This window comes from Erythrolamprus reginae, chromosome 2 (assembly GCF_031021105.1).
Source record: "Erythrolamprus reginae isolate rEryReg1 chromosome 2, rEryReg1.hap1, whole genome shotgun sequence".
NCBI lineage: Eukaryota > Metazoa > Chordata > Lepidosauria > Squamata > Dipsadidae > Erythrolamprus > Erythrolamprus reginae.
Window position 1 is genome coordinate 31,772,537 of NC_091951.1, and position 19,444 is coordinate 31,791,980.

Below are 19,444 nucleotides of genomic sequence, written 5' to 3' on the forward strand. Positions count from 1 at the left end.
ATTTTGTCTATGGTTCTGTTGGGAAGACTGCAATAAATTTATGTTCTCCCTCATATTGGACTTTTTTATCTATTTTAAAATATTTGTCAAGAATCAGGCATATTGGGAGATTCAGGCAGTTCAAATGTGTACATTTATTGTAAACTTAAGATCTCTACAAAAATCTGGCCACCTAACGGTCAAGGGAAATTCACAGGAGTTAAGGACAAAAAGGAATTCAAGACATTCTCTTGGATGTGAACAGGAACTGATGATTTATGAAGTGTTTGACCCCTCCCTCAAGCTCAGACTGGTCATCTCCTTACATTATATAGCTGTTCATATTGCAGCCACAATCTTGAGTTGTACAAGCAACAGAAAACCCCCAACCTTGAAATAAAAATAAAAACACTATAAAATTTTCTATAAATATTAATGGTACACTACAGCAACAATATTGCTAGCTATAGCTCCATGTTGCTGGCATCCATGAGGTGATTTATTTTACTTTCATGGTTAGCTGCTCCTTTGTATTCAGCTCTGGCCTCAGCAAAATAATGTAGCACTTAGGGAAAAAGATACAGCCCAACAAGCCAGCGCTAGACATCAAAATGGAGAAGACCTGCACAGCCACCATGTACTTGCCCTTGGTACTCAGATAGGTGGGCACAAAAGAGATCCAAACACTACAGAAAACCAGCATGCTGAAGGTGATCAGCTTAGCTTCATTGAAGGCTGCAGGAAGTTTCCGGGCTAGGAAAGCAGCCGTGAAGCAGACAACAGCAAGGAAGCCCATGTAGCCAAGAGCAGAATAAAATATGGTGACTGAACCTTCATTGCATTGCACTACAATCTCTCCAGCCTGGGAATGCATATCCATGTCAGGGAATGGGGGAGTGGTGCCCAACCAGATAGTGCAGATCATTATTTGGACAACCGAACAAGAAAGGACAATAGAATTGCCCAAAGACTTCCCCAGCCACCTCCTCATGCCATTGCCTGGCTTGGTGGCTAAGAAGGCCAGCACCACTGTGATGGTTTTGGCCAAGAGAGAAGAGATGGCCACTGAAAAAATGATGTTGAATACTGCTTGTCGTAGAAGGCAAGTGGATCTTCTTGGCTGGCCAATGAAGAGAAAAGAAGACAAGAAGGAAAGCAGGAGGGAGGCAAGAAGAATGTAGGAGAGATCTTGATTGTTAGCCTTGACTATTGGAGTATCTACAAATTTGATGAAGATTCCCAACACAAATCCAGTGGTTAAGGAAAGGAATAAGGCTAAGACAACTAGGATGATGCCCAAATATTCTTCATAAGAAAGGAATGTTTTAAGTTTGGAAATGCATTGATTGCTGCCTTTATTCGGATGTTGATCTTCTGGACACTTGTTGCATTTTTCAGCATCTGAAAGAGTAAGTGTTAGATCTGAACCATGCTACAGCATGGGTTTTTTCCACGTCATTCAGTAATTTATAATAATTGATACCAACGGTCAGAAAAAAACCCCACAGCTAATTATAGTGGGGGACAAAATTCTGCATAATAATATTATTCCATGCCCCAATCACCAACATTAGCCCTACTGTCTCTCTCCTCCTTTGTCCTTAACAGCCATGACTTTGTCCTTAACAGCCATGACTTCCAAATAGCAATAGCAATAACACTTAAACTTATATAGCATTTCACAGTGCATTACAGCTCTCTCTAAATGGTTTTCAGAGTCAGCATATTGCCACCAACAATCTGGATTCTCATTTTACCAACTTCAGAAGGATGGTATCAACTTCAACCTTGCAGAAGCCATTTTCCTGATCCTCAGTTGCCACATTGGGGGGGAGGTTGGAATGCCTTACTAGTCACAACAGAGAGCTTTCTCATGAAAACCAAGGTCATCTCTACTGGTAACAGATAAGGGTGGGGAAGGAGTGTCTGGAGAGACCACCAATTAACCTAATTGACCTGTGACCTTTGGGGATAGGATTATTTCCTATTTTAATTTTACTGAAACTCTGGGAATTATTTAGAGTTGGTTTTTCTTTAAGCAGAGCTGATATGACGTATTCAATGAAGAAGTTCTTTGAGGAGGATCTAGTCTCAGAATTCTGATTTGCTTGGGTTCATTAGTCAGACCATTCACACATGGAAGTTTGAATCAACCTTGAGCCAGTGAGAATGAAACTCCTGACCATGAGCAGAGAGTTAGCTTGCAACATTGTATTCTAACCACTATGGTTCCACCAATATCATTAATATTCAGTATCACTAGCATCAACAAAACATTAGCAATGTTATTGTTTTATATTTAAAACTAAGTACAGTTTAAGACGATTTTTTCCTATCTGGACTAAAATGGATTTAACTAAGACAAGGCAATTAGTATTAAATTCCCCTGGGAACTTTCATAGTTGATGTGTAATGGGCACCTGAAATAACTTGAAGCAAGAGGAAGAACCACAACCAGCCAAAACTAATTTTATCAGGAGGTAGAAATTTAATTTGAGAAAGTTTTTCAAACTTGAACAACCTCCCTATTTCTCACAAGGGGAGAGTGCACTCAGATTTGCAAGATCATGTTATAATAACCTTACAATAATAATATATTAGTATCAATGAGTTTGATTTCCTACTCTAATCTATCTCAAAGTGCTCATATGAGGGGGTGGTAGAAACTAGGCTTACTCCAACTCCTCCACTTATACCACACTGCTTTTTAATCTGTGAAGAAGAAATTATCCAAGATCCTCTCAAGGAGCTTCTTGACCCTAGGTCTTCCTGTTTCTACTCCAGTTTCTTTATCTCTACATCACCCGAACCAGTGCAAACCAGCTGAATCCCACCACTGATCTGGTCAATCCGTGACTCTCCTTTAAAGTCATTTTGTAGAACACAATTTAAGGAATAAATGATGCATGTTGAAAATAAAATGGCAGGAAAGGGATCAAAGTCCTTTTAAAGAATTAGTGTCTGGGGAAAAGGTGAAGAGGTCTATCCCCCCTCCCCCCCCAAAGACAGCCTTCTACTTTGGAGTAACTCACCTTCATGAATTGAAATGGTCCCTTCTGCACATGGAACACAATCATAACAGCAAACTGGCTTCCCCTCTTGAACTACCTTAACAAATCCAGGGAGACAACTTTTTCCACACCTGGAGGGAGGCAGAAACTAATCACACAACAAAGAAAGTCAAGGAAAATATATTAACAACTGTTGATCTGATTGGGGTTAATACAGATAGCCTTCCGTTTACAATAGCTTATTTAGTGACTGTTCAAAGTTGCAATTGACCTGGAAAAAGTAACTTATAACCATTTTTCACATTTATGATCATTGCAGCATCCCATGGTCACATGATCTAGATTCAGATGCTTGGCAAGTGACTCATGCTTATGACGGATGCAGTGTTTCAGGGTCATGTGATCCCATTTTGCGACCTTCTGAATATAGAACATAGGTATAAAGATTTTGTAAAAGAATGAAATGAGAAATGAGATGACAAATATGTGAAAATGTCTATTATGGGAATAACAACAAAAAAACTTTTGACAAGCAAAGTCAATGAGGAAGTCAGATGCACTTAACCACCCAGGTGAACTAGTATAACAAATGCAATAATTCACTTAACAATGATGGCATGGGGCAAATCTCACTTAACAAATGTCTCCCATAGTGTCAGAAATTTTGGGCTCCATTGTGATCATAAGTTGAGGATTACTTATATAAATTAACTCTCAATTCCTCTCATAATTTATATTTGTTTGTTTGTTCATTTATTTATTAAATTTGTTTGCAGCCCATCTCATCACAAGGTAATATGTTATTTGTTACCCTTCCCGACATCCCCTGTGTTATGTTTTAGATCAGGGGTGTCAAACCTCTGACCCCTGGGCCGGATGTGTCACATGCTGGCCATGCCCATATCTGGTTTAGCGAAGGGGGACAGAGTTGCAATATGTCATGTGATGATGATGTGACAACGTGAATTGGAGACTCCTGTTTTATATTCTTCTTTTTATTTTTCAGGACAAGGACAATCCTTCAACTTTGGATGAAACTATCATTTTGATGATCTGTTAGAGCTGTGTAAATGGAGGAATAATGGAAGCACCATATGATTCCCAATTGGGTGACATTAAGGGGAGTTCTAAACATAGCCAAAATGGTAAAATAAAACCATTTTCCCCACCTTGTTCAACAAATTCATCTGTGCCAAATCATCTGGGTTGATGACAAGATTGAAGTCAAGCGTGCTCTGTCGTTTTAGGTTCCCAAATTTCACTCTGCCAATGGACTTATTTGGTAAGACAGTCCAGTAGATTATGTCAAAGTCAGAGGCCAGGTCTCCTTTCTCATCTAAATACACTCCATCAATGGAGGAATTGTAGAACAGAGAGTTTTGCAAAAAAAGGTGAAGCTGGAATGGAAGAAGAAACTGCAGTAGATAGAAAAGCCAAGTTTCCCATCCAGTTTTGTTTATTGGTTCACGCTGATGGCTCATGTGAATTTGGAAAGTTGGTTTGATTTAGTGTGCTTTACTTCAGATTATGTAAAGTTTATGCTTACTGACAAAAAAAAGTATTATTAATATAAATTTAACACAAAAATAGTTTGTCCAGAAAGCGATTGCCTGCAAAGGCTCTTGGATTGGGGCTGAAAGGTGAAAGTGGAAGTAGTGTGGTCCATCCCATATTTGGATAGACCAGGTTACCCTGATTAAAAAAACACTTCACTTCAGATCAATTCACTTTTCTAGTTCAAAGTGAATGGACAAATCATTTGAACCCACCTGATTCAAAATATTTAATCTCAATTGGAAAGTCAATTCAAAAATTTAATCAAAGAGTACTCATACTAAATCTCCAAAATGAATTTAGTATTGTTCTGTCTTTTTAACATTTGAACCATTCCTCCCTCTCTCCCTTCTTTCCTTTTTATTTATTTAGTCCTGAGAAGAAATGTGTTTAGCTGATTCACTTGATTTCCTGCTCTGGGAAAATTAAATTGGACTGATTAGCAAAAAGTGTAGAGTAAATTATTGTTCACATTTTCTTTGTTTTCCATGCTCCCTCTCTTCTGTTTTAAAAATGGATATATTAGTTTCGTTGTGCAAACACGTGAATCTAGTTTGCACTAAAATAATTATATATAGATTGATACAATAATATCATTAATAAAACACTAACAAATCAAAAAGGACTAGGAATAACATATAAAGTCAAACATATATACAAACGCACATGCATATACAAATATTAGCAGTATATCCAAAGAAGTCAGCCATAGAAAATGCCTACAAAAAATTATTCTTATCAGTCTGTGGGTTATCCAGACTCCAATGTGAGATGAATGTAAATTTACTGTATGTGTGAATTGAAATCAAGACTCTTGAATAGAAAGCTCAGTCTGAGAGATTTGTAATATATACAGTGGTACCTCTATCTAAGAACGCCTCTACTTAAGAACTTTTCTAGATAAGAACCGCATGTTCAAGATTTTTTTGCCTCTTCTTAAGAACCATTTTCTACTTAAGAACCTGAGCCTGGAAAAAATTCCCAGGAAATTTGAGAGTAGCACGAAGACCCAGCCAGTTTCTTGCCATTCCCCCTGGGTTTCTCTCTCTGGCGCAATGTATGGGATATAGCCTCGCAACAGGTGAATGGGAGGCGTGTGCTCTTTGGAATGTTTTTATTCACCTCACCTTCTTCTTTCAGCAGGGACTGTCCTCCTTTTCTTCCTCCTCCTCTTTCTACCCAAATTCTGAACTTTTATTTCTTTCCTAATGGGTTTGAATGCATTATTTGCTTTTACATTGATTCCTATGGGAAAAATTGCTACTACTTACAAATTTTTCTACTTAAGAACCTAGTCACGGAACAAATTAAGTTCTTAAGTAGAGGTACCACTGTAGTTGTAGCATTATCGGGGAAAGTGGAGGCAACATAGAAAGCTATACAAATGGATGTATCATTCCCAAATTTTTACCTCACTAGTATTAGATGAAATTTGAGAATAAACTTCATTTGTTTCACAATTAAGCAAGGAGAGAACCTATCTAGAACTTGACAGTTAGGACAATTAATCAGTAGAACAGCTTGCCTTCAGAAGTTGTGGTGCTCCAACACTGGAGCTTTTGAGGAAAAGATTGCACAAGTATTTGTCTAAAATGGTATCAGCTTTCTGCTTAAGCAAGGGGTTGGATTAAAAGACCGCCAAGGTCCCTTCCCACTCTGTAGTTCTGGGATTTGCATCATGCATGAGAAGAGGCCTCTGAGGAGAAACAGATTACCTGCCAAGCCTGTGGCTTCTGAATCTCTAACCTGCTTCCTCCCTTCATCAACCACCTCTTGGAGAGGGATAAATGTGCACAATTTAAGGCCCGTGCTGTGGCCCAGATGATGTTGTAAATGTGAGAGCTGTCTAAAGATAAAGTCCTTTGGCAGTCTTCTTCTGGCAAAGTCTCCCGTTTCTCTTTCTCTGTGCATCTTATCCAGGCTTTCACAGTCAAGACATGACTCAAGTAGGAACAACGAAACACTTTGGCTACAAACTCTTCAATGGAATCATAAATTGCTTCAAAATCACCAGGTTTTCTCTTTGTTTGCGTGAAGAAAGAAAAAATTCCGTGGGTATATTGGAAAGAGACATCACTGTACAGCAACTCTAAAGAGAGGTCCCAGTGAGCTGTTGTGACCCAGATTTTTCCTACGATGGGTCTTGTCAAGACAGCAATTACTTTTTGTATAACAAATATTGCTTTTAGGAAAGAACTGGCTTCAGCATAGTAAACAAAGACATTGATTTGCTTCCATTTGGAGAATTGAGCAAAACGAACATTGACACACTTGTCGGTTATCGAAATGCTTTGAGATACAACCGCACAAATGCCGTTTTTTATTAGCATAGGGGTCAAAATCTCCATAAAGCTCTCTCCATTGTCGGTGTCTGCCACAATGAGTCCTATCAAGGTCCAGCTAAAATGCAGGAGCAGTTGGATAATTCCTGGCTTCCGGGTTCCATCTTTGGGGCCCACATGGTAGGAAAAAGGAAATGGGGTTTTATCTGATTGAACTGGTGAAACAAAGTTATAACTTAGCTGAAAAGAAAAGGGAGAGGTTAATGGTTTACTTTGTGGGGTCCTTGGTGCTCTCTGAGCTTGCTTGTTTTCTTGCAGATGTTTCATTATCCAAACTAGGTAACATCATCACTGCTAGTAAAGGGTGCTGTTTGTTGTCAGTTTATATTCTGGTGATTTGCCTCTCTTTGTGTGTGGAGGAGATTCTTTGGTTAGGCTGTTTACTAAAAACATAAGAAGAGCCATGTTGAATCAGGCCAAAGCCCATCGAGTCCAGCATTTTGTGTCACACAGTGGCCCACCAATTGTCCATGGGGATCTTGAGCAGAAAGAGAAGGCAAGACCCTCCCTTTTCCCTGACCCCCCAACAAATGGTATTCAAGGGAATCCTGCCTGCCTCAACCAACATGGACATCCATTTCAATAACCACCGATACACTTGGCATCCATGAATCTGTCTAATCCTGCCTTGAAGCTATCAAGGCTGACAGCTGTACTAATGATTCTTTGGCAGTTTATTGATTGTGGTATTGTTTACTTGATTGTGGGCCTGAAGTTAATCTTGGAGTTAGATACAGATACAGACTAACAGAGTTAGAAGAGACCTTGTAGGGTTTTCTAGTCTACCACCACCACCACCCAAGCAGACCTTACACCATTTTTGACAGATGGCAGTCCAGTCTCCAGTTAATCTATGCTGATCTGGTTGCTGATTTAAAGCTATTATTTATTAGAGTTGGAAGGTATCTTGTAGATCATCTAGTCCAACTCCCTGCTCAAGCAGGAGACCCTATACCATTTCGGACAAATGGCAGTCCAATCTCTCATTGAAAGTCTCAAGTATTGGAGCATTCACAACCTCCACAGGCAAGTTGTTCCACTGGTTGATCACTCTCACAATCAGAAAGTTCCTCATTTCCAAGTTGAATCTCTCTTTGGTCAGCTTCCATCTATTATCCCTTGTCTGGCCCTTTGGTGCTTTGGAAGAGATACTGATCCCTCCCTTCTGTGGCAGCCCCTCAGGTATTGGAACACTGCTATCATGTCTCCCCTGGTCCTCCTCTTTGCTAGACTACCCATGCCCAGTTCCTGCAATCTCTCTTCATATGTTTTAGTTTCCAGTCCCCTTATTTTATTTTATTTTATTTTATTTTATTTATTTGTCAAAAAATTATAGGGTGATAATTTGTACATATAAAACATTAGATAAGTAATGATAAAAAGTAGACAATAGGACAGGGACGGTAGGCACAATGGTTATGCACGCCCCTTACAGACCTCTTAGAAAGGAAGAGAGATCAATTGTAGATAGTCTAAGGTTAAAGGTTTTGGGGTTAGGAGTAGAAACCACAGAATCAGGTAGTGCATTCCAGGCGTTGATTACTCTGTTGCTGAAGTCATATTTTTTGCAGTCAAGTTTGGAGCGGTTGACATTTAATTTAAATCGATTTCGTGCTCGTGTGTTGTTGTGGTTGAAGGTGAAGTAGTCGTTAACAGGGAGGACATTTTGGTATATGATTTTATGAACTATAATTAAGTCGTAATGGAGACGACGGAGTTGTAAGTTGTCTAAACCAAGAATTTCAAGTCTGGCGGAGTAAGGTATTTTGTTGTGAGAAGAGGAATGAAGGACTCTTCTTGTGAAATATTTCTGGACTCTCTCAATTGTGTTGATGTCAGATATCATCATCCTGGTTGCTCTCTTCTGTACTTTCTCTAGAGTTTCAATGTCTTTTTTGTAGTGTGGTGACCAAAACTGGCTGCAGTACTTTAGCTGTAGACTAACCAAGGCTTTATAGAGTGGTATTAATACCTCCCTAGTCCTAGATTGTATCCCATTGTTAATGCAACTTGTATTGGTCTTTTTGGCTGCTGCTCCATGTTACTGCTCATATTTAGTTGGTTGTCCACCAAGACTCAAAGATCCTTCTCGCAGTCGCAGCTGTTGCATGTGATTTCACCTAGTTTATATGTATGTCTTTGGTTTTTCTTATCTAAGTATAGGATTTTACTTTTCCCTGCATTGAACTTCATTTTATTTGTTCAGGCCCAGTGTACAAGTCTGTCAAGATCCATCTGGATCCTGTCCTTTGGAGTATTGGCTACTCCCACCAGCTTGTTGTCATCTGCATATTTGGTTAGTTCCCCTTCTATTCTCTCATGTAGGTCATTAATGAAGATATGAAAGAGTACTGGGCCTAGGACGGAACCTTGTGGTACCCCGCTGCTTACTTCTCTCCATGCAGACTTGGACCCATTGTGAACTACTCATTGGGTAGTCAGCCACTTGTTAATCCATCTGGTTGTGTAGCAGTCTATTCCACTTTTTTTTAGCTTGTGGAGAAGTATTTTGTGCTTCACTTTGTCAAATGCATTGCTGGATTCCAAGTATACTAAGTACACTGCATTTCACTGGTCAAGTAATTTGGTCACAGTGTTGAAGAAAGAAATGAGATTGGTTTGGCATGATTTGTTCTTAACAAACCCATGTTGGCTGTTGGTTTGTTTGTTTCTAAATGGTAGCAGATCTGTTTCTTAATTATTTTTTCTAGTATTTTTCCAGGTATTGGTGATAAGCTGATTGGTCTGTATTACATGGGTCTGTTTTTTGTCTTTTCTGTAGATGGAAACCACGTCAGCTATGATGGTGCAGTGGTTAGAATGCAGTATTGCATGCTACTTCTGTTTGGCTGCTGCCATGTGTTTGGCAGTCTGGTTATTACCAGCTCAAGCTTGAGTCAGCCCTCCATCCGTCTGAGGTTCATAAAATGAGGAGCCAGATGGTTGGGGCAATATGCTGAGTATGTAGAGAGGACTGTAAAGCACTGTGAAGCAGTATATAAGTCTAAGTGCCGTTGCTATTATTGGTTGAGAGGTGCTAAAGCAGTGGTTCTCAACCTTTTTTTGGACATGCCCCACCTAAACATCTCTAAAATCCTGACACCCCCCCCCAATGACATATAATTCTTATTATTCAAAAAGTAAACTATTCACGTGGAGGAAGCCTAAAAGGCCATTAACTAGGTTTTAAAAAGGTTCCATTTGTTCTGTTTCGCAGGCTTCCAATAAATTCCAATCTCCGGAAAATCACTTCTTATTAATAAAACTCACTCTTTATTAAAGCTCCAGCAAATACATGAATGCAAACACAGGGTTAAAAGTAGCATAGGAGCAGATTCTATTTCATTTAGAGAAAGCTTTGTTCTGGATCTGGGAAGCATGCCAAACTCAGTCTTTATCTACATTCCTTAGAAGTGTTGCCTTTGTCATGGTCAGACCATTTTCGACTACGGCTTGACTTCCTGGCTCCAATCCTCTCTCACAGGGAGGCGAAACCGACTAGGTGGTTCTGCCCCAGATGCCTGATGGACCCAGAGGGCTTTCAAAGGGCATTTGAGGTTATACCAGATTCACTCGTCCACAGTTCGGCAGAGTCTCTTGACGTAGCCTGGAATAAAGCCGCGACGGAGGCTCTGGACTGGATTGCGCCATTGTGACCTCTCTGTGGCGCTAGACCCCGGAGGGCTCCTTGGTTTACCAAGGAGCTCTGGGAGTTCAAACACCAGAAGAGATGTCTAGAGAAGCGATGTAGGTAGAGTAAGTCCGAATCTGATCGAACACTTGTAAGAGCTCATATTAAGACTTACAAAGTGGCACTCAAGGCAGCAAGATGTGCATATCATGCCGCCTTAATTGCATCAGCAGAATCTCACCCAGCCACTCTGTTTAGGGTGACCCGCTCCCTTCTTAACTAGGGGGGAGTTGGGGAGCCCTTGCAGAGCAGTGCCAAGGATTATAACACATTTTTTACTGATAAAGTCGCTCGGATCCAGGCGGACCTCAACTTTGATTAGACAACGAGTCAGTCGAGGTGACTGGGACCCATCCTTGTCCATCTGTCTGGGAAGAGTTTGATCTGGTGACACTTGATGAAGTGGACAAGGCCATTGGAGCTGTGAGTTCCGCCACCTGTTTACTGGATCCGTGTCCATCCTGGCTGGATTCAGCCATCTTTCAGCTGTGGCGAGGGGGGCTTTTGCCCAGGTTCGCCTGGTGCACCAGTTGCGGCCCTACCTGGACCAGGAGTCACTGCTCACAGTCATTCATGCCCTCCTCACCTCAAGGTTTGATTACTGTACTGCTCTCTATATGGGGCTACCTTTGAAGAGAATTCGGAAACTTCAGATCGTGCAGAATGCAGCTGCGAGAGCAATCATGGGCTTTCCCAGGTATGCCCATGGTACACCAACACTCCACAGTCTGCATTGGTTGCCGATCAGTTTCCAGTCACAACTCAAAGTGCTGGTTATGACCTATAAAGCCCTTCATGGCATCGGACCAGAATATCTCCAGGACCGCCTTCTGCTGCACGAATCCCAGTGACCAGTTAGGTCCCACAGAGTTGGCCTCCTCCGGGTCCTGTCAATGAAACAATGTTGTCTGGCGGGACCCAGGGGAAGAGCCTTCTCTGTGGCAGCCCCGACCCTCTGGAATCAACTTCCCCTGGAGATTAGGATTGCCCCCACCCTCCTTGCCTTTCGCAAACTCCTTAAAACCCACCTCTGCCATCAGGCATGGGGAAATTGATTCCCCTGGGCTGTTTCCATTTTATGTATGGTTTGTCTGAGATGTATGATTTTTTTATATATATTAAGGGTTTTAAATTGTTTTTAACTATTGGATTTGTTGTTTTTTAACTAGTGTTTTGCTGTTGTGAGCCCCCTGAGTCTTCGGAGAGGGGCAGCATACAAATCTAATAAATAAATAAATAAACAAACAAACAAATAAAATTCCTTAGATAACACCCATTCATTTATTCAAAAACTATGCATTAGCTCACCAAAAACCTTTCCTAGTACAGAAATCCAGCACTGATTGTATTTTTGAGGCAGAAATCATGATTTTAGAACTTCTTTTCAAGCACACCCATTGGGAACCAGGGCGCTAAAGTCTTCTTGTTTTATTTTGGATTGGTTGATTATCTCTTTTGCATAGTCTATAGATGTTGCTAATGTCTATGTATCTATTGATGGGTGATTTATTAGAGTGCTAGGCTTCTAGAAATTATCTGGCATTTTGGGACTTGGCCTGATCTAGGATGGTCATATTTTCCCAATTGAAACCATGGTTAAAAAAGGCAAAATGGGTTGGTAGGGCTCATCTGTTCATGTGAAACCAACTGACATCACTGTCAATGAAGCAGTACTCTTAATACTTAATGACAGGATGTTTGAAAACCACACCAACTGAGAAAATTGCCCCATCTAAGATCAGAAGAGAGGTAGTCCTAAAGGTGCTTTTTTCAAGTGGATTTTCTTGTTTTTCTCTGAAGACATTTTTCTTCTCATCCAAGAAGCTTCTTCTCCTCATCCAAGAAGCTTCTTCGGCTCTTTTAAAAAGCATCTTTGGGACAACCATGACTAGGAGAGAGGTAGTTGCAGATGCCGAGAGAACTAATCAAGAGAATTCTCACTAACAGAGATGAAATGATAGAAGTTTTTGAAGCTACAGGAACCTTGGGGGCAATGGATCATACAATATTGGAATTCAACATTATGCAAATACAAGTAGTAGAACAAAGTCAAACTAGAGTCTTGGACTTTAAGAGAGCAAATTTCAATAAACTTAGAGTTTGGAAAGGATTCCATGGATGAGAATCCTCAAGGGGAAAACAACTCAAGAAGCTTGGGAAATTTTGAAAAGTGAGATTATAAAAGCCCAGTCTAGCACAATACCAAGGAAGAAGAAAAATAATAGTCTCATATTATTTATGGCTGCATAAAGAACTGTCTGACAAATTGAAAGAAAAAAAAGACAAGTATAAAAAGTGGAAAGAGGAGAAAATAACTAAGGCAGAATACCAGCAAATAGCCCAGCCTGTAAAGAATAAGAGAGGGAAAACTAAATCTCACAATGAACAAACACTTGTGACAAAAGTAAAAAGTAACAAAAAAAGCTTCTTCCAACAAGGAGTACTGTATTCAGTTCTGGTCACCACACTTCAAAAGAGACATTGAAACTCTGGAGAAGGTGCAAAAAAGAGCAACCAAGATGATTAAGGGATTGGAAACCAAGACTTACGAAGAGAGACTGAGGGAACTGGGCATGGATAGCCTAGAGAAAAGGAGGGGCAGAGCGGACATGATAGCAGGCTACAAGTATACAAGGGGATGTCACAGAGAGGGGGGGATCACTTTATTCTTCAGGGCACCAGAGGGCCGAACGAGGAACAACGGCTGGAAGCTGACCAAGGAGAGATTCAACATGGAGATAAGAAGGAACTTCCTGACGGTCAGAGCGATCAACCAATGGAACAACCTACCAGCGGACATTTTGAACTCCAACACTCTGGACATTTTTAAGAGAAGATTGAACTGCCACTTGACTGGTGTACTATAGGGTTCCTGCTTGGCCAGGGGGTTGAACTCGATGGCCTTCATGGTCCCTTTCAACTCTAAAAATAAATAAATAAATAAACAAACAAACAAACATATTAAAAACAAGAAAAAGGTCAATGCAACAATTGGTTCATTGCAGCGAGAAAGTGGCCAGAAGGTGACAAGCAACGGATAAAACAGAGCTACTTAACTCATTTTTTGTATCTGACTTTATGAGAAGAAAATGGTAAGTGAACAACTGTCTACCCTACTTGAGTGCAAATCACAGATACCAGATGGATTGCACCCCAAGCTCTGAAGGAACTGGCAGACGAGAGCTCAGAACCACTGAACTATATCTTTCAAAGATCCTGGAGTATCGGGGAACTGCCAGAGGACCGGAAAAAAGGTGATGCAGTTCCTGTCTTCAAAAAAGGAAAAAAATAGATCCAGGAAACTAAAGACCTAGCAGCCTGACCTCAAAACAGGGAAGATTCTGGAAAAGATAATCAAGCAATGAATCAATGAACACCTAGAAGCAAACAAAGTAATAACCAAAAGCCAACATGGATTTGTCAAAAACAGATCATGCCAGACTAATCTTATTTCATTCTTTGACAAAGTGACAAAATTAGTGGACCAGAATAATGCTGTCGATATAATTTACTTGGACTTCAGTAAGGCATTTGATAAAGTAGACCATAACTTACTATTAGATAAAGTAGAAAAATGTAGGTTAGACAGCAATACCACTAAATGGATTCAAAACTGGCTGACCAACCATACTCAATGTGTGGTGCTCAATAGAACTGCATCTACATGGAGGGAAGTATGCAGTGTAGTAACCCAAGGCTCTTTTTAGGCCCAGTACTCTTCAACATTTTCATCAATAACTTGGACGAGGAGATAGATGGGGCAATTTTAACTTTTTGCTTCCTCAGAGAATCTATGACCACCAGATTTGATGCTATTATCTCTGTAGTAATAATCTCATTTTGAATTTTATGTACAAAATGTCAAGAGGAATTAATTTGCCCTCCTTCCTGACACACACATAGATATACCTGTGATATTTTGAAGATGCCCAAAATGGTTGAAATCTGAGTAGAAATATCAGCATCAGATCCTTCAAGAACAGCCTGTAGATTTTCTTGCCTTCCACAACTATAGTTTGGGATATTTGCCTCCCCAGTAGAAACTAAGTTTAGAAGAGCATCCAAAGTCATCCTAGTATCATAATAGTTGTTATAGATATTGTAGCCCAGTGTGATGTTGTAGAGAAGCCTGGGGTCTTGGTTGATCTCCTGAATGGCAAAGAGGAAGGAGAGAATTTTCCAGAACATCATGGATCCTTTCCTGAAAATATATGTTTACAGCGTATCCTATAATTTACTTAATTTGTGCTTTTCAGTCCTCAAAACTTTTCTCATGTAAAGTTTATACTAATCCAGAGTCAGGGTTAAAACCCAAGTGACAACTAAAATTTAATGCTTTGGTTTATTGATAGTCTTCTAACCATGTTCAGGAACTTTTTACAAAATAAATAATTCTATGAATGAATGAATGAATGAATGAGTGAGTGAGTGAGTGAGTGAGTGAGTGAGTGAGTGAGTGAGTGAGTGGGTGAGTGAATGAATGAATGAACGAATGTGCTCCTTATCTGCTCAATGAAGCTTTGTTAGCAAATTATGATGCTGCAAAAACTACAAAAAAGATGGTCTAATATGCCATAGAGCAAAAGGTTCCATGGGAGAATTAGAAAATAAAATCCAGAATATCATTAGATAGCAATTGTTTGAATAGAAGTTGTAAAGAAGTTGAATGTGTAGAGATAAAGTTGCTAGACTGGCAAAAGGAAACCCAACTCCTAAACTACTTTCTGAAGCTCCCTGGAGGTCATTGGGCCAATGGATTTGAGGACCCTCATAAAAACAGAAAAATTAAAATCAAGGATTTTGTGCCAGGCTTTGCTAATATACTGTCTCTGTTTAGACCAGGGGTGGGGAACTATGGCCCCTTTATGACCTGTGGACTTCAATTCACAGAATTTCTGATCCAACCATGCTCAGGAATTCTGGGAATTGAAGTCCAAATGTCATACACACTCCATAGTTCACCCCCCCCTAGTTTAGACAAAGGAAAGGATTTAACTGCGCCTGCAGAAGAAAATTGCATTGACATCGCCCCAAATCATTGCCAGAAAAATTGACTTCCCAGGTTTATTGGAAACATACTGGAGAAATTTAGCTTTGGAGTGCATTATATATTTTTACTTTAAACTGATTTGTTCAATTTTATAACATTTTATATATGTGAATAATATATATAATTTAATATGGGTTTATTAATTTATTAAACTTTTTTATTACATCAGAAGATACAATCTGAAACAAACTAAAAATGCAAACTAAGAGGAAAAAACTGTCTACCTTCTATTTCATATTTATTAATAGTCACTGGCTTACTCAGTAATACTCTATTATCCATGCAAGATATTCCTTAAAATATCACATAACTCTTCCTTGCTCTTTAAACTGATGTCAAAAATATAGCATAAGAAGCTTTGGCCAATGCAGAGTGGAAAGTGTGCCTCCTGCCACAAAGCCTTTTCTCCAAAGCAGGAGCTCACACATCAGATAAAAGGGAAAGAAATGAATCCTTCTAGAAAGTTGGACCTTAATAAATCTATAGCAAGTGTAGTAACCACGATGCCTTACCAAAAAAACTCAGGAGAAGGTGCCTTGCCAAAACTGTATGCCTGAAACTGTGCCTGACTCACAGAGATGATTCCACCAATGACAAGCTCCCCTGGCCTGTAAAAGTTCTGGGGTTGTGCTCCTTCCATCTTCAAATTCAAGGGGCATTTGGTTCCAAGCCTGCCATCCACTACCAGGGATAATAGCAATGCAAGCAGAAAAAAGAGGGCCATTCTTTGTATGGCTGGCTCCTATTCTTGTTTTTGCACAAGAAATCACAAGAAAGAGTTTAAAACAACCTCAGTCCCAAGACTGAAGCATGGATGGGCTTCCTGTTTCAGATGGAGCCCAACTAAGTTAGAACATCTGAAGAAGATGAGAGATCTTCAACACTGTCTCTGCCCAACCCTGAAATTATCCACCCCAGGCATTTATTTACCAAGTCTTTGTGATGTAAAACCTTAGCATATTTGCTCCCAAGTAAATTCTTTCTAAGGCAAGCAAATTGTTGGAAAAATAAAATCCCTGGTGCTTTGGTACAAAACAACAAATTACTATTATAAAGAGGAGAAAATCCATCTGCAGGCAGCATCCAGATTCTGGTTCACATGGGACTGCAAAGTATGCTTTCTAAACCCATTTGAGCATACTTTCTGGATGCTTCCCTGTGTCCTCTTTTAATCTAAAAGTAGAGCAAATATATTATTTTATTCAGTTTACTTAGTAAGAATAACATGCAAAGGAAAATGAGCCTCTGTGGTGCAGTGGTTAGAGTAAAATGAGGACCCAGATTGTTGGGGGCAATATGCTTACTCTCTGTAAACTGCTTAAAAAGGGCTGTAAAGCACTGTGAAGTGGTATATAAGTCTAAATGCTATTAAATTTCATTCATTTTTTTAAAGCTAAAGGTTTCCCATTTCAAGTTTTGTTCTATTTTAGGAGGTTCTCATTCCATTTCTTAGCTATGGCAGCCAGTATTGTCTGCATGTAGGAGATAACAAAATTCAAGAATAAAATAATATATAGAAATGTATATAAATGTAGAAAAAAATTTATTTATTTATTTATTTATTTGTCTAACAATTATAGAATGGTAATACAATGGTACCTCTACTTAAGAACGCCTCAACTTAAGAACTTTTTCTAGAAAAGAACCGGGTGTTCAAGATTTTTTTGCCTCTTCTTAACAACCATTTTCTACTTAAGAACCTGAGCCTGGAAAAATTTCCCAGTAAATTTGAGAGCGCCACGAAGGTCTGGACAGTTTCCTGCCATTCCCCTTTTAATCCCGGCCACCTCGGGCTTTTCTGAGCTGCCAGAATTTTAAGGAGGCTTTGGCAGTCCAGAGCAAACAAAGTATTTTCCTTTCTCTGGGCACTTGGAGAGAGAATAAACCACTTCAAGGCAAAAGGGGGCACTTAGCCCGGGCTGAATCAACTCAGCTTCAGCCAAACTGAGGAGTCACCACATTGAAGGAAAGGTGCCAGCTACAAAGTGAGCGAGCAAGAGAAGAGGGGAGCCCTTCAGCATGGGAAGGAAGAGGAAGCAGGTAGCAGCAGCAGCAGCAGCCGCTATTCAAAGGAGTGGGAGGTTCCCCCCTCTTGCCCGCCTGGGTTTCTCTCTCTAGCGCAGTGAATGGGAGGCAGCCTCACGCTGGGTGTATGGGAGGCACGTGCTCTTCCTCACTGCCTCAGAGTCCCTCTTTTTTTTTAAGCCTTAAAGTTTTGGATTTTTTTTATTCACCTCACCTTCTTCCTTTGGCAGCGACTGTCCTCCTCCTCCTCCTCTTCTTCCTCCTCTTGCTCCCACCCAAATCCCGAGCTTTTATTTCTTTCTTAATGGGTTTGCATGCATTATTTGCTTTTACATAGATTCCTATTGGAAAATTGCTTCTACTTACAAACTTTTTTACTTAAGAACTTGATTACTTTGTGAGTGGCATAGGGGAAGGTGTGGTAGGGAAGGTTTGTTTGTTTATTTGCTGATGACTCTAAAGCAGAGGTCCCCAACCTTTTTTGCACCAGGGACCGGCTTTAAGCTAGACCAATTTTCCACGGCCCGGGGGGCGGGGCTTTGGTCATATGGGGGTGGGGTTATGGAGGGGTGGAGCTTAGTGACGCAGCCCTCCACACTTCTCCACAGGACGGGGAGAATCAGGAGGCTCCTTTGGCGGCTGGGGGCTGCCTGGCTTTGTGATTTTGGCTGGGGGGGGGAGTTAGGAAGGTCCTACTTCTCCACCCCCCAGCCAAAAATTCAAAGCCTATCTGCTGGATACGGGCGATGAGTGGGACAGAGTGGCGCGGAAACCTCTTGCAGCAGCTGCTACAGCCACCGGCTTCCGCGCCGCTCGTCCCACCCATCGCCCGTATCCAGCAGAAGCTGCTGCCTGAGTGCTCTTGGCCGGCGGGATTCAAAGTGCTGGGGTGGGGGGTGTCCCGACAGCCCCCCCACCCCAGTGCTTCGCCTCCTGCTGGGACACCCCCCACCCCAGCACTTTGAATCCCACCGGCCAAGAGCACTCGGGCAGCAGCTTCTGCTGGATACGGGCAATGGGTGGGACGAGCGGCGCGGAAGCCTCTTGCAGCAGCTGCCACAGCCACCGGCTTTGGCGCCGCTCGTCCCGCTAATTGTCCGTGTCTGGCAGAAGCTGCTGCCCGAGTGCTCTTGGCCGGCGGGATTCAAAGTGCTGGGGTGGAGGGTGTCCCAGCGGGAGGCGAAGCACTGGGGTGGGGGGGCTGTCAGGACACCCCCCACCCCAGCACTTTGAATCCCGCCAGCCAAGAGCACTCGGGCAGCAGCTTCTGCCAGACACGGGGAATGAGCGGGATGAGTGGCGCCGAAGCCGGTGGCTGTGGCAGCTGCTGCAAGAGGCTTCCGCGCCGCTCTGTCCCACTCATCGCCCGTATCCAGCAGATAGGCTTTGAGTTTTTGGCTGGGGGGGGACTTAGGAAGGTCCTACTTCTCCCCCCCCAGCCAAAAACTCAAAGCCTATCTGCTGGATACGGGCGATGAGTGGGACAGAGCAGCGCGGAAGCCTCTTGCAGCAGCTGCCACAGCCACCGGCTTCGGCGCCGCTCGTCCCGCTCATCGCCCGTATCCAGCAGATAGGCTTTGAGTTTTTGGCTGGGGGGGGAGAAGTAGGATCTTCCTAACTCCCCCCCAGCCAAAATCACAAAGCCAGGCAGCCCCCAGCCGCCAAAGGAGCCTCCTGATTCTCCCCGCCCTGCCCGACGCCCCACCCTGTCCTGCATAATGTCCTCTGCCAGGAGGGCAGCGGCGCCGCGGACCGGCTGGAAAACCCCAACGGCCCGGTGCCGGTCCGCGGA

The 19,444-nt window shown here is 41.6% G+C and overlaps 1 protein-coding gene across 1 annotated transcript; it reads right to left on the bottom strand.

Moving 5' to 3' along the window:
- Positions 1-478: 478 nt before the first annotated feature.
- On the bottom strand, positions 479-14,768 carry LOC139159307 (vomeronasal type-2 receptor 26-like). The gene is made up of 5 exons (XM_070736630.1): positions 14,487-14,768; positions 6,260-7,066; positions 4,160-4,387; positions 3,012-3,138; positions 479-1,380 (listed from the first exon to the last, which is right to left on the bottom strand). The coding sequence occupies exons 1-5, from the start codon at positions 14,766-14,768 to the stop codon at positions 479-481; spliced, it is 2,346 nt and encodes a 781-aa protein (XP_070592731.1).
- Positions 14,769-19,444: the final 4,676 nt, after the last annotated feature.